Raw genomic sequence first — 16,190 nt, forward strand, 5'->3', positions numbered from 1 at the left:
GATTTTCTGACTTGTGCTGGTTGAAAAAAAAAACAGACTAAACACAGGAATTCCGGCCAGTACAGAGAGTCACGGCTCAATGTGTCCGTCAATCACTTGACTGCCTTCTCTCTGTGAGCGCTCAGATGGCCTGGGATGCACAGGACTTCCTGTTTTCTGCCTTCCGTTTCCTGTTCTTAGAGGGGAAAAAAAGTCAGAAAACAGGAAGTGCCATGTTCTCTATAACTAAAAATAAATTAATAATGAATGTAAATTGCAAACTTACTTTATATAACATCTACTGTTGGTTTCGATTTTGAAAGTTACAACAACAGTGACACTTTAAGAAACTTTTGACAAATCCAAGAGTCATAGCAAATGATCAGTGAAGGTCAGACCCCATGGAAAGGCTTTGCTGAGCGCTTCACAGGTACTATAAATACATGGAATTATATACATAAGTAAATGTGATGTCATTGAGAAGTGGGTAACACATAGGGGGAGATTTATCAAACATGGCGTAAAGTGAAACTGGCTCAGTTGCCCCTAGCAACCAATCAGATTCCACCTTTCATTCCTCACAGACTCTTTGGAAAATGAAAGGTGGAATCTGATTGGTTGCTAGGGGCAACTGAGCCAGTTTCACTTTACACCACGTTTGATAAATCTCCCCCATAGAGTATGAGGATCGCCCTGTAGAAGGTGTCACCGCACCCTCCTCTATATACTATCATCCCTATTGCCTTAGGCTTAGCCCACGTGACTCTTAAGGTTGCTGCAAGTCGCTGTTTCCTGACAGTTTGTGGTCACCTATAGTTCCCTATTTCTGGGTGCGGCCACAAAGACGATGAGAATCACATCTCAGAGCGAGCAGAGACATGGAGCTGCTGATGCTTCTCGGTAAGACTTCCCTCATGTACGAGTCTTCATGAAGAGTCCCGGAGGGGTAATCGGGCCCCCCTATATATATAGTCTGTAAGGACGTGTCATCTGTAATAGCGGTGTCTTCTTATGTGGCCAAGGAGGCTTTAGGCCCCATTGGGCACCAGGGTCCTGGTGTGAATGCTACCATGGCTACAGTATATGTGAGATTAAAGGGACTCTATAGGATTGATATTTACTGCAGTGATATGATTGCTGTATGTGCGTCGCACGAGCATCGGGTTGGTTGGATACTGGGGTAGCTCAGGCGATGTTGTGGCAGCTAGGTGGGTGAGGGTCACTTTTGCACTTGTCACGGTAGCCTGGAGTGGTGTTGTTACCCACCCCCGGTCAGACGGGCTCCGCTTCCTCAGGTTTCGATAGCCCAAGTGTATGCTGGTGCGTTGGTGCATATGAATAGTGTTCAAAGACTTAACCAGAATATTGTTTGTTTACTTGAGACTTCAGTGAAATAGCTGAACAGAGCTGAAGAGAGAGGAGTAGTGGAGCATCTTAATGAGCATCAGTGCTGTACTCTGTCTGAGATATCGTAGCTGGGTGTAGTTGAGAAGGAGAGAAAATCCTCGCACTCACGTTTACTGAACCACCGAATGCCCTACAGTGTGGGTCTCCAAACTGTGGCCCTCCAACTGTTGAAATACTATACCATGCCTGGACAGCCAAATCCAAAGCTTTGCTGTCCGGGAATAATAGGAATTGTGGTTTTGCAACAGCTGGAGGGCCACGGTTTGGAGACCCATGCCCGACAGCGTCGAGGTACCTGTCCTGTGAGGGTAGTACGAGGCCCCAGGTCCCTGTGCTGGGTTGAGCAGTATTCCCAAAACTTTCCAGTATAGCCATGCGCTATGCAATGGAATACATCGGCTAACTGCAGCTTTGTTCCACTGGAGTCAGTGCCTAACTGGATCCAGGTCACTTCTGGATCCCTGGCGTGGGCAAGGTGTTCCTCAGAGGATGTCTGTTTCCTCCTGAGGGGGTCTAGCACTGCATACTAGTGGTTGCTTGCTATTGGAGCTCTCTGTGACTAACTCTTTTCTGACCAGAACTGGACTAGACTAAACTGAAGTCCGCCCACCAGGAACTAGACTCCTTCCCTTACTAAAGCTTACTAAGCTTCCCTGTAATTGGTGTGGGGAGGGGGGGGGGGGTTAGGGATAGGATAGGGTAGAATAAAAGAGAGGAAAACAGTCTGCGCTTATAACTGGACAAGAGAATAACGTGTGACAATAGACAATTAACCCAGTACTTTCCTCAGCTGTGCACCGAATGAGTTATAACAAAACACAATAGTGACACCTAGTGGGGAAAACATAGAATACACTTAGACCATCTCCCACCCTGTGAACCTGAGAGAAAACTTTACACGGGTGCACAGCATAGCACCTGGTGCTCAGGTATCAGGATATATGTTTTCCCTTACAGAATTCCCTATGGATAAGCTACGTAACTGAAAACCTATGTATATGACTAGAACTGGATAAGCGTGTGTATATGGTTATGAACAGAGCAAATACTTGTTCACAATTCTTGTCTATGTATCCATCAAAGGTAGCCAAGCCTTGTACAACCCCTTCCCCATTATATTAGATTAAAGGGGAACTCCTGATGGAAAAATAGCTTTTAAATTAACTTGTGTTAGAAAGTTATACGGGTTTGTAAATTACTTCTATTTAAACATATCAAGTCTTGCAGTACTTATCAGCTGCTGCATGTCCTGCAGGAAGTGGTGTATTGTTTCCAGTGTGACACAGTGCTCTCTGCTGCCACCTCTGTCCATGTCAGTAACTGTTCAGAACAGTAGAAAATCCCCATAGAAAACCTCTCCTGCTCTGGACAGTTCCGGACATGGACAGAGGTGGAAGCAGAGAGCACTGTGTCAGACTGGAGAAAATTCACCACTTCCTGCAGGATATACAGCAGCTGATAAGTACTGAAAGACTGGAGATTAAATAAAAGATTAAAGAAACGTGAGTTACAAATCTATATAACTTGTATAGCTATGTAGTGAATATTGTAGCAAAGAAACACTGTATGACTACACTTCGTAAGTGCAAATAAGTTTATTGCAAAAGCTATATAATGTGACAGACACAAGTATAAACATACATACATATATATACAGATTGACCTATAGTGTCCCTGCCTGTGCTAATAAAGGCGCCCCCTGGTATGGGCGTCCCCAGGTTCCAGGTGCAGAGAGGCTATCCCTGCACTTAAGCAGTGAAACATATATAGATTCATATGACATATGTCTGATATGTGCCAGTGAATAAAGTAGGTAACAGTGATCACTGGCATATAGTCAGAACAGCATAAAATAGTGCATTTGATATGTTCTAGCAGCGGCAGGCGTAGATAAATGATGTAATGCACTGAGTAGCATTCATGGCTCTTATAGCTTAGCCACTATCAGATTACATCAAACCTAACTGTCATAGGCTGTCAGAAGTAATAGACGTCACACTTTTTCCAACGCGTTTCCCCCTGCTGTTACAAGTTAGGCGGGTTCATCAGGGAAATGTGTGGGTCACGTATACGGGTGTCAGTATTGCTGCGGATAGATAGTCACAGAGTCAGTGCCAATATATGGTGATGGGTGCCCAGTAGAATGAACATGTATTAGGAGTGGGGTACCTTGATTCGATCGTCAGAGTGGATATCCTGACAGTAGAGGTATAATCTCTCTCAGATAATATCTAATAAAGACATGTGAGTTGTTAGGTATACCATAAATAATGATAATACTATGCATATGACTACTACTGGAGTATGGAGGTAATTACCTAGTCGGTCGAGCCTTGGAGCCCACGAGGGTAGAGGGTATTCCAGACACTTGTGACAATGTATAATACGGTCCGTGGAGGATGATATCTAGAGGGATACATCATATGAGGATGGTGTATGTGATAATGCCCTCAGTACTAGGCCAAATGGCCGGTCAGGTCAGGGACTTACATGTCGGCGTCCGGGGTTTGACACCTAGGCACGATTAGCCTCCTCACTTTATAAGGTTGGTGACTTATCATTTTTTATGCTTTATCTACAGCATAAATTCTGTTGGTATAGCTATACCACAAAGCACCTATAGGCTATCCACGGACGCTGTCTTGTAAGTTGTCCATCTAGATAGGACTAGCCTCCTCACCTTAGAAGGTTAGTTAATTATCACTTTATGCTTTACCCACAGCATATAGTCATTCGGACATTTATCCTCGTATGTCATGAATACCCTATGGCCATCCTAATGGACTAACTCTGGCTTATTACCAAGACCACATTACGGCAATCCAGAAACCCCGGACGCCGACATGTAAGTCCCTGACCTGACCGGCCATTTGGCCTAGTACTGAGGGCATTATCACATACACCGTCCTCATATGATGTATCCCTCTAGATATCATCCTCCACGGACCTTATTATACATTGTCACAAGTGTCTGGAATACCCTCTACCCTCGTGGGCTCCAAGGCTCGACCGACTAGGTAATTACCTCCATACTCCAGTAGTAGTCATATGCATAGTATTATCATTATTTATGGTATACCTAACAACTCACATGTCTTTATTAGATATTATCTGAGAGAGATTATACCTCTACTGTCAGGCTATCCACTCTGACGATCGAATCAAGGTACCCCACTCCTAATACATGTTCATTCTACTGGGCACCCATCACCATATATTGGCACTGACTCTGTGACTATCTATCCGCAGCAATACTGACACCCGTATACGTGACCCACACATTTCCCTGATGAACCCGCCTAACTTGTAACAGCAGGGGGAAACGCGTTGGAAAAAGTGTGACGTCTATTACTTATGACAGCCTATGACAGGTAGGTTTGATGTAATCTGATAGTGGCTAAGCTATAAGAGCCATGAATGCTACTCAGTGCATTACATCATTTATCTACGCCTGCCGCTGCTAGAACATATCAAATGCACTATTTTATGCTGTTCTGACTATATGCCAGTGATCACTGTTACCTACTTTATTCACTGGCACATATCAGACATATGTCATATGAATCTATATATGTTTCACTGCTTAAGTGCAGGGATAGCCTCTCTGCACCTGGAACCTGGGGACGCCCATACCAGGGGGCGCCTTTATTAGCACAGGCAGGGACACTATAGGTCAATCTGTATATATATGTATGTATGTTTATACTTGTGTCTGTCACATTATATAGCTTTTGCAATAAACTTATTTGCACTTACGAAGTGTAGTCATACAGTGTTTCTTTGCTACAATATTCACTGAATGTAACAATACTGTGGACAATTATCAGTATAACATTGATCATAGTTTGACCAACCACCTACAATAGCTATGTAGTGGCCAGACACCATTTAGAGGACCACATGGGGTAACATTCATTGACAGCTGAAATAGCCAATCTACATTCGCTGCATGTAAGAACCTGATGAGAAATGTGATGTCATCAATGACCGATTATCCAGATCACATTATTTATCAGTCTACTTTTCTCATTCAGGGCTGATTGGAATGGAGCTGGTGGTGGTGACCACAGGTAAGGCCTAAAGATCTGCACTATGGGGGACAACTGTATCATAGCGCTGTATATTGGACATGTATTTAATAGGAATAGTACTAAAATGGCAAATGGGTTAACCAAACCGTGACCACATCTACCAGTATGGACAATGTCACCATATAGAGCCCATACAGCGGTAAGTTACTAGGTCTATAATCACACTGTATGCAAAAGGATGGTGGTTGACCTCAGGAAGATCAACCAAAACACTGCAGAGACACCATCACGTGTCTCAACGTCAGTGAACAACCAGACCTTCCTCCGGGAAGGAACAACAAAGCCAAGGAATGTCTCCAATTAAGGAAACCACCTAAGCAAGGTATCCATCCACAGACAGCTGTTTCAGGGTTTTTGCCCCTCATCAGTGTGGAGTAGGTTTCTGGCTAGTGGGAGCAATGACTAGTAAGTGCATGCAAAAGGACGCTGGTTGACCTCAGGGAGATCAACCAAAACACCGCAGAGACACCATCACTTGTCTCAACGTCAGTGTATTCTAGAACATTGCCCCCTGGGAAATCAAATATGCAAAAGAACACTGGGGGCAATGTTCTAGAATACACTGACGTTGAGACACGTGTCTCTGCGGTGTTTTGGTTGATCTCCCTGAGGTCAACCAGCGTCCTCTTGCATGAACTTACTAGTCATTCCTTCCACTAGCCAGAAACCTACTCCAAACTGATGAGGGACAAAACCCCCAAAACAGCTGTCTGTGGATGGATACCTTGCTTGGGTGGTTTCCTTAATTGGAGACATTCCTTTGCCTGGTTGTTTCTTCCCAGAGGAAGGTCTGGCTAGTTCACTGACGTTGAGACACGTGATGGTGTCTCTGCAGTGTTTTGCATATAATCACACTGTAGGCCTAATATATATGACTACAATAGTCACACCCAGGGACTCTCAGGTGACGTCTTCTTGGAGTCATTCACCATTCACTTTCCCTTTTCTTCTCCATTCTCTCTCTTCTCTACAGACTTTGTTGCCCCTCTTACTGCACCACATGGTAATAGTTCTCTCCTTAGTGCCCTCCTTAGTAGCCGTACCCCCTTTGTATCCACAAAAACAGTGCCCCCTGTGTGCCCAACAGCAAAAGTCTCCTACTTTAGTAGTGGCACCAGTGCCCCCCCCCCATGTTGTAATTACACCACCCACTGTGTACTCTGTAAGGGGGTTCAGTCCGACTCCCCCCCCAACCCAAAAGTAGTGCCCTTAGTGACCCTACCTACTAATTGTGTCCTCCTAGTGCTCGTACTCACTAATGGCACCCTCCTAGTTCTCGTATTAAGTAATGGCACCACTCATACTCAGTAATGGCACCCTCCTAGTGCTCTTACTCAGTAATGGCGCCTTCCTAGTGCTCATACTCACTAATGGCGCCCTCCTAGTGCTCTTACTCAGTAATGGCGCCCTCCTAGTGCTCGTACTCACTAATGTCACCCTCCTAGTGCTTGTACTAAGTAATGGCACCACTCATACTCAGTAATGGCGCCCTCCTAGTGCTCTTACTCAGTAATGGCGCCCTCCTAGTGCTCTTACTCAGTAATGGCACCCTCCTATTGCTCGTACTCTGTAATGGCGCCCTCCTAGTGCTCTTACTCTGTAATGGAGCCCTCCTAGTGCTCTTACTCAGTAATGGCGCCCTCCTAGTGCTCGTACTCACTAATGTCGCCCTCCTAGTGCTCTTACTCAGTAATGGCGCCCTCCTAGTGCTTGTACTACGTAATGGCACTACTCATACTCAGTAATGGCGCCCTCCTAGTGTTCATACTCAGTAATGTCGCCCTCCTAGTGCTCGTACTCTGTAATGGCGCCCTCCTAGTGCTCGTACTCACTAATGTCGCCCTCCTAGTGCTCTTACTCAGTAATGGCGCCCTCCTAGTGCTCGTACTCACTAATGTCGCCCTCCTAGTGCTCTTACTCAGTAATGGCGCCCTCCTAGTGCTTGTACTACGTAATGGCACTACTCATACTCAGTAATGGCGCCCTCCTAGTGTTCGTACTCAGTAATGTCGCCCTCCTAGTGCTCGTACTCTGTAATGGCGCCCTCCTAGTGCTTGTACTCACTAACGTCGACCTCCTAGTGCTCGCACTCAGTAAAAAAAAATTAAAAATTATAAATACTCACCTATCCCTGTGCCAGTTCTGAATGTCACTGCTCTGTCTCTTCAGGCCTGCAGTCAGTGGTGATCAGACCAGATCCTGGGTGCAGACAGGTGTGATCATGTTCTGCATGGTGCTAGCCTGTGCACAGATCCCGTATCGCTCTCTCATAAGCTGAAGGCCTGAAATGGCCTGTAACCAATGAGAATGAATGGCTGCCAGCTCCCTGCCCAGCTGCAGTATGTAGCTCCTCAGAAATATATGGGATGCCCCCTTAGTGTATAAACCTGCACTGATTTACATATCTTCATATCACACAGAATACTTACCCCCACCAGAACTCACCTTGCTGACATCAGAAACCATTTACATGGGACAAAAAGTAGAACTACAGTGCACAGCACCAAAGAATTACCCAGAAGGCACCTTCTTTCTCATCTCAAACAACACCGGGCTGCAACTCCAGATGGTAGACGCTCCAGAGACAAGGAACAGTGTGACATTCACTATTGAAACTCCTTACACCTTGAAGTCAATGAAGTATGTCTGTAGATACCAATGCTACATAGGAGAAGAGAACCAGATGTCTGAAGCCAGCGATGTCCTTTCCCTAACTTTTAACAGTGAGTACTGTGCCTTCTATGTACAAGAATATAATATTGCTCCTATATACAAAAATATAACTGCTATAATAAAGCCTCCTATATACGGGAATATAACTACTATAATATTGCCTCCTATATACAAGAATATAACTACTATAATGCTGCCTCCTATATACGGGAATATAACTACTATAATATTGCCTCCTATATACAAGAATATAACTACTATAATACTGCCTCCTATATACGGGAATATAACTACTGTAATACTGCTCCTATATACAGGAATATAACTACTATAATACTGCTCCTATATACAGGAATATAACTACTATAATACTGCTCCTATATACAAGAATATAACTACTATAATACTGCTCCTATATACAGAAATATAACTACTATAATACTGCCCCCTATATACAAGAATATAACTGCTATAATACTACTCCTATATATACAAGAATATAACTACTATAATACTGCCCCCTATATACAAGAATATAACTACTATAATACTGCTCCTATATACAGTAATATAACTGCTATAATACTGCTCCTATATACAGGAATATAACTACTATAATACTAGTCCTATATACAAGAATATAACTACTATAATACTGCTCCTATGTACAAGAATTTAACTACTATAATACTGCTCCTATATACAAGAATATAACTACTATAATACTACTCCTATATACAAGAATATAACTACTATATTACTGCTCCTATGTACAAGAATATAACTACTATAATACTGCTCCTATACACAAGAATATAACTACTATAATACTGCTCCTATATACAAGCATATAACTACTATAATACTGCTCCTATATACAAGAATATAACTGCTATAATACTGCTCCTATATACAGGAATACAACTACTATAATACTGCCCCCTATATACAGGAATATAACTACTATAATACTGTTCCTATACACAAGAATATAACTACTATAATACTGCTCCTATGTACAAGAATATAACTACTATAATACTGCTCCTATATACAAGAATATAACTACTATAATACTGCTCCTATATACAGGGATATAACTACTATAATACTGCTCCTATATACAAGAATATAACTGCTATAATACTGCTCCTATATACAGGAATATAACTGCTATAATACTGCTCCTATATACAGGAATATAACTACTATAATACTAGTCCTATATACAAGAATATAACTACTATAATACTGCTCCTATGTACAAGAATTTAACTACTATAATACTGCTCCTATATACAAGAATATAACTACTATAATACTACTCCTATATACAAGAATATAACTACTATATTACTGCTCCTATGTACAAGAATATAACTACTATAATACTGCTCCTATACACAAGAATATAACTACTATAATACTGCTCCTATATACAAGCATATAACTACTATAATACTGCTCCTATATACAAGAATATAACTGCTATAATACTGCTCCTATATACAGGAATACAACTACTATAATACTGCCCCCTATATACAGGAATATAACTACTATAATACTGTTCCTATACACAAGAATATAACTACTATAATACTGCTCCTATATACAAGAATATAACTACTATAATACTGCTCCTATATACAGGGATATAACTACTATAATACTGCTCCTATATACAAGAATATAACTGCTATAATACTGCTCCTATATACAGGAATATAACTACTATAATACTGCCCCTATATACAGGAATATAACTACTATAATACTGCCTCCTATATACAAGAATATAACTACTATAATACTGCCCCTATATACAGGAATATAACTACTATAATACTGTTCCTATATACAAGAATATAACTACTATAATACTCCTATATACAAGAATATAACTACTATAATACTGCTCCTATATACAAGAATATAACTACTATAATACTGCTCCTATGTAGACATCATGTCTACATCACATCTCATCCTTCTATGGCTCAGCATGTGTCATTGTTTTCCCGGTGTCCTTACAGTTCCGGTGTGGATCTTGGTCGTAGTTGGACTGCTCGTTCTTCTGATCTTAGTGGCTTTGGTGACAGTCTGTATATTCCTGATGAAACGCAGTAAGTATCATGTGCTCTGGGACACTATGAGCCCTGTGCCATCCACAACACTAGCTGGGCCCCATAGCGGATCCCGGGGACACCTCATACTCATCAGTAATCTGCCCCCTGGTGGTGGCTTTGAGTATTATTTCTAAAATCTCTGTCTTTTCTTACAGATAAAAGGAAGAAACAGGAACAGAGGTGAGAAACCTACCCCCCAATGTGGAGAATGGGGGTGTCCTCTCTATATGTCTGCTATGTGTTGTATATGATGTGTCCAGAAGGGAAATATTAGGTACAAAGCCACGTTCCTATATGTATTCTAAAATATTTCATTTTCTACTACTGATCATACGTGCGCGGTTCCTGTTCTCGTACAGTCCGGGCCTCTTCCCTGTTATTGAACCCTTAGGACTCTTCTAGATATGAGTGGGAGGTGGTGGTTGTATCTGGCCACATCCCAAGTGGTTTAAGGTTATGCTTTTGTTTTGTTGCTTAAAGTGGTGGTGTCAGCGTCAGCTTATGGATAATGTCATTGTGATCTCCTCTCTACAGATCTGTTGTGTTCTGGATCAGTGATCTCCTCTCTACAGATCTGTTGTGTTCTGGATCAGTGATCTCCTCTCTACAGATGTTGTTGTATTATGGATCAGTGATCTCCTCTCTACAGATGTTGTATTATGGATCAGTGATCTCCTCTCTACAGATGTTGTTGTATTATGGATCAGTGATCTCCTCTCTACAGATGTTGTTGTATTATGGATGAGTGATCTCCTCTCTACAGATGTGTCTTGTATTATGGATCAGTGATCTCCTATTTACAGATATGTCTTGTATTATGGATCAGTGATCTCCTCTCCACAGATGTTGTATTATGAATCAGTGATCTCATCACCACAAATGTATTATGGATCAGTGATCTCCTCTTTACAGATGTTGTTGTATTATGGATCAGTGATCTTCTCTCTACAGATGTGTCTTGCATTTTGGATCAGTGATCTCTCTACAGATGTTGTATTATGGATCATTGGTCTCCTCTCTATGTATGTTGTATTATGGATCAGTGATCTCCTCTCTACAGATGTTGTATTATGGATCATTGATCTCCTCTCTTTGTATGTTGTATTATGGATCAGTGATCTCCTCTCTACAGATGTTGTATTATGGATCAGTGATCTCCTCTCTACAGATGTTGTTGTATTATGGATCAGTTTTGTCCTCTCTACAGATGTTGTATTATGGATCAGTGATCTTCTCTCTACAGATATGTCTTGCATTATGGATCAGTGATCTCCTCTCTATAGATGTTTTATAATGGATCAGTGATCTCCTCTCTACAGATGTATCTTGTATTATGGATCAGTGATCTCCTCTCTACAGATGTTGTATTATGGATCAGTGATCTCCTCTCTACAGATGTTGTGTTATGGATCAGTGATCTCCTCTCTACAGATGTTGTGTTATGGATCAGTGATCTCCTCTCTACAGATGTGTCTTGCATTATGGATGAGTAATCTCCTCTCTATAGATGTTGTATTATGGATCATTGATCTCCTCTCTATGTATGTTGTATTATGGATCAGTGATCTCCTCTCTACAGATGTTGTACTATGGATCAGTAATCTCCTCTCTACAGATGTTGTTGTATTAAGGATCAGTGATGTCCTCTCTACAGATATGTCTTGCATTAAGGATCAGTGATCTCCTCTCTATAGATGTTGTATAATGGATCAGTGATCTCCTCTCCACAGATGTATCTTGTATTATGAATGAGTGATCTCCTCTCTACAGATGTTGTTGTATTATGGATCAGTGATCTCCTCTCTACAGATGTATCTTGTATTATGGATCAGTGATCTCCTCTCCACAGATGTATTATGGATCAGTGATCTTCTCTCTACAGATGTTATATTATGGATCAGTGATCTCCTCTCTACAGATGTTATATTATGAATCAGTGATCTCCTCTCTACAGATTTATCTTGTATTATGGATCATTGATCTCCTCTCTACAGATTTATCTAGTATTATGGATCAGTGATCTCCTCTCTACAGATGTTGTATTATGGATCAGTGATCTTCTCTCTACAAATGCTGTATAATGAATCAGTGATCTCCTCTCTACAGATTTAGGCTGGGTTCACACAACGTATGTTTCAGTCAGTACTGTGGTCCTCATATTGCAACCAAAACCAGGAGTGGATTAAAAACACAGAAAGGATCTGTTCACACAATGTTGAAATTGAGTGGATGGCCGCCATATAACAGTAAATAACGGCCATTATTTCAATAAAACAGCCGTTGTTTTAAAATACCAGCAAATATTTGCCATTAAATGGCGGCCATCCACTCAATTTCAACATTGTGTGAAAAGAGCCTTTCTGTATATTAAATCCACTCCTGGTTTTGGTTGCAATATGAGGACCACAATACTGACTGAAATATACGTAGTTTGAACCCAGCCTTATTTTGTATTTTGAATCAGTGATCTCCTTTCTACAGATGTATCTTGTATTATGGATCAGTGATCTCCTCTCTACATATGTATCTTGTATTATGGATCAGTGATGTTCTCTCTACAGATGTTGTATTATGGATCAGTGATCTCCTCTCTACAGATGTTGTATTATGGATCAGTGATCTCCTCTCTACAGATGTTGTTGTGTTATGGATCAGTGATCTCCTCTCTACAGATGTTGTATTATGGATCAGTAATCTTCTCTCTATGTATGTTGTATTATGGATCAGTGATCTTCTCTCTACAGATCCTGTTGTATTATGGATCAGTGATCACCTCTCTACAGATGTATCTTGTATGATGGATCAGTGATCTTCTCTCTACAGATGCTGTATTATGGATCTGTGATCTCCTCTCTACAGATGTATCTTGTATTATGGATCAGTGATCTCCACTCTACAGATCCTGTTGTATTATGGATCTGTGATCTCCTCTCTACAGATGTATCTTGTATTATGGATCAGTGATCTCCACTCTACAGATCCTGTTGTATTATGGATTTGTGATCTCCTCTCTACAGATGTATCTTGCATTATGGATCAGTGATCTCCTCTCTATACATGTTGTATAATGGATCAGTGATCTCCTCTCCACAGATGTATCTTGCATTATGGATCAGTGATCTCCTCTCTATAGATGTTGTATTATGGATCAGTGATCTCCTCTCTACAGATGTTGTATTATGGATCAGTGATCTCCTCTCTATGTATGTTGTATTATGGATCAGTGATCTTCTCTCTACAGATCCTGTTGTATTATGGATCAGTGATCTCCTCTCTACAGATGTATCTTGTATGATGGATCAGTGATCTTCTCTCTACAGATGCTGTATTATGGATCTGTGATCTCCTCTCTACAGATGTATCTTGTATTATGGATCAGTGATCTCCACTCTACAGATCCTGTTGTATTATGGATCTGTGATCTCCTCTCTACAGATGTATCTTGTATTATGGATCAGTGATCTCCACTCTACAGATCCTGTTGTATTATGGATTTGTGATCTCCTCTCTACAGATGTATCTTGCATTATGGATCAGTGATCTCCTCTCTATACATGTTGTATAATGGATCAGTGATCTCCTCTCCACAGATGTATCTTGCATTATGGATCAGTGATCTTCTCTCTATAGATGTTGTATTATGGATCAGTGATCTCCTCTCTACAGATGTTGTATTATGGATCGGTGATCTCCTCTCAACAGATGTTTAATTATGGATCAGTGATCTCCTCTCTACAGATGTGTCTTGCATTATGGATCAGTGATCTCTTCTCTGCAGATTTTGTATTATGAATCAGTGATCTCCTCTCTACAGATTTATCTTGTATTATGGATCAGTGATCTCCTCTCTACAGATGTTGTATTATGGATCAGTGATCTCCTCTCTACAGATGTGTCTTGTATTATGGATGAGTGATCCTCTTGTCTACAGATACGTCTTGTATTATGGATGAGTGATCTCCTCTCTACAGATGTATCTTGTATTATGGATCAGTGATCTCCTCTCTACAGATGTTTTATTATGGATCAGTGATATCCTCTCTACAGATGTGTCTTGTATTATGGATCAGTGATCTCCTCTCTACAGATGTATCTTGTATTTTAGATCGGTGATCTCTTCTCTCTCTGTTTCCGTGTAACTCATGGGGGAGGTCGGTGATGCTTTCACAATACAGCTACTTGGCTGTATATAATGGAAACATTTCTATATCATTTCTATTTTCTGCTTTTTAGGGATAAAGACTCAATCTGGATTAACCAACACTCCACACCAGGTACTGATCCCTCCTCTATGTTCCTCAGTGTTCATCTTCCCCTGTTGAAGTCTCCATCCTTCCGTCACTCACAGTCCATCATGACCCATAACTCCTCACATTTCCTCCTCTTCATAATTCTCCATCTTTTCCTGTCTCCTCTTGTTTCTCGGGTGTTCCTCCCTCTCTGTCCACTCTCCCTGGTTCTGAAATCTACATAAAGTTTTGTTTCTCCACAGATTGGTCTAAAGGTGAAGATAACATGGTCTTTTCTTTGGTGAGTGATGAATAGTTCCAGGACATAGTTGGATACGCTACTCTAGACCACCAGGAAGCTAGAAGGAACCCTTTGACTACCACCTGGAAACCTGACATTAGCACAGTCCCTTCTCCTAGACCAGCGATGGGGAACCTTTGGTAAAGCTTTGGCTGTCCAGGCATGATGGGAATTGTAGTTTTGCAACAGCTGGAGGACCAAAGATTCCCCATCCCTGGTCTAGACCCTAAGAGAAGCGAGCATGTGAAAACATTGGATTTTCTTCCAGTATTCCACCTTGACTGACTGGTGTTCTCTTTCTCAGAATCATACCTCCAAGTCATGTGACATGTCTCCTACGTACATGGGTCATACGGACACTCAGACAGATGGTGAGTCGGCTGCACCTTTTAGCACCTTCAGAACATGAGCCACCATCTTTTCCTGCTGTAGAAAAACTGTGACCTCCAAGGCTTGAAACTGAAACTAAGGCCAGTGGTGGAGGCCGTCCAAGGTCCTCAAAGGTCAACAAGAAATCAACAGGCCCTACATCATCGGCATGTCTTCCCCAATAGGGGCCTGTGGGTCATACATTGGCCGGACCAAGTACAACTCATAGAAACCCTCTCTGGGATTATAGATGTCTGTTCTCTGTGTGTTTTTTTTTTTACTATGAACATTAAGCTTTTCCATCAAGGACAATGGAGGTAGAAGAAGTGATGTCCCCCGAGATATCCAGTGTTATGATTCCATTGGGTGGATGGGAATAACACATGGCAAATGCCCTCCGTCACCTGCTGCCCCTTGTGTGAATAGGCCCTCAGTCCTGTACATGTGTTATCCAGGATACTGCTGTGTATATATATATATATATGTTTACTGTACATGAACCTATTTTTGAACAACACTTGGTCTCAGGGTGTAATGAATATTTTGGTGATCGTCTTGTGCCTAATGGATGAAGGAGCCAGAGAGTCCACTTCATCCAATGTTCGGCTGTATGGTTACAAGAAGATAGGTCGGCACTAGAGATGAGTGAACCGGGTTCGGGTTTGAGTCGATCCGAATCCAAACGTTCAGCATTTGATTAGCGGGGGCTGCTGAACTTGGATAAAGCTCTAAGGTTGTCTGGAAAACATGGATATAGCCAATGACTATATCCATGATTTCCACATAGCCTTAGGGCTTTATCCAACTTCAGCAGCCACCGCTAATCAGATGCCGAAAGTTCGGGTGTGGATGGACTCGAGCATGCTCCAGGTTCGCTCATCTCTAGTCGGCATGTATAATAGGCAATGGGAGAGAGGAAACGGGGAGACACACTGACAGATAGATAGATAGATAGGAGATAGATAGATAGATAGATAGATAGAATAGAATGACTATATCCATGATTTCCACA

The 16,190-nt window shown here is 41.6% G+C and overlaps 1 protein-coding gene across 1 annotated transcript; it reads left to right on the forward strand.

Annotated features, from left to right (window-relative positions):
- Positions 1-682: 682 nt before the first annotated feature.
- On the forward strand, positions 683-15,685 carry C1H19orf38 (chromosome 1 C19orf38 homolog). The gene is made up of 8 exons (XM_069975630.1): positions 683-879; positions 5,421-5,456; positions 7,898-8,200; positions 10,187-10,276; positions 10,435-10,459; positions 14,513-14,553; positions 14,772-14,809; positions 15,114-15,685. The coding sequence occupies exons 1-8, from the start codon at positions 858-860 to the stop codon at positions 15,216-15,218; spliced, it is 660 nt and encodes a 219-aa protein (XP_069831731.1). The 5' UTR covers positions 683-857; the 3' UTR covers positions 15,219-15,685.
- Positions 15,686-16,190: the final 505 nt, after the last annotated feature.

This window comes from Dendropsophus ebraccatus, chromosome 1, assembly GCF_027789765.1.
Source record: "Dendropsophus ebraccatus isolate aDenEbr1 chromosome 1, aDenEbr1.pat, whole genome shotgun sequence".
Taxonomy (NCBI): Eukaryota; Metazoa; Chordata; class Amphibia; order Anura; family Hylidae; genus Dendropsophus; species Dendropsophus ebraccatus.

Coding starts and splice junctions, on each gene's coding strand:
- C1H19orf38 (XM_069975630.1), top strand. CDS start 858: ATGGAGCTGCTGATGCTTCTCG. Junction 5,457..7,897: donor GCTGGTGGTGGTGACCACAG/GTAAGGCCTAAA, acceptor CATATCACACAG/AATACTTACCCCCACCAGAA. Junction 10,277..10,434: donor TATATTCCTGATGAAACGCA/GTAAGTATCATG, acceptor CTTTTCTTACAG/ATAAAAGGAAGAAACAGGAA.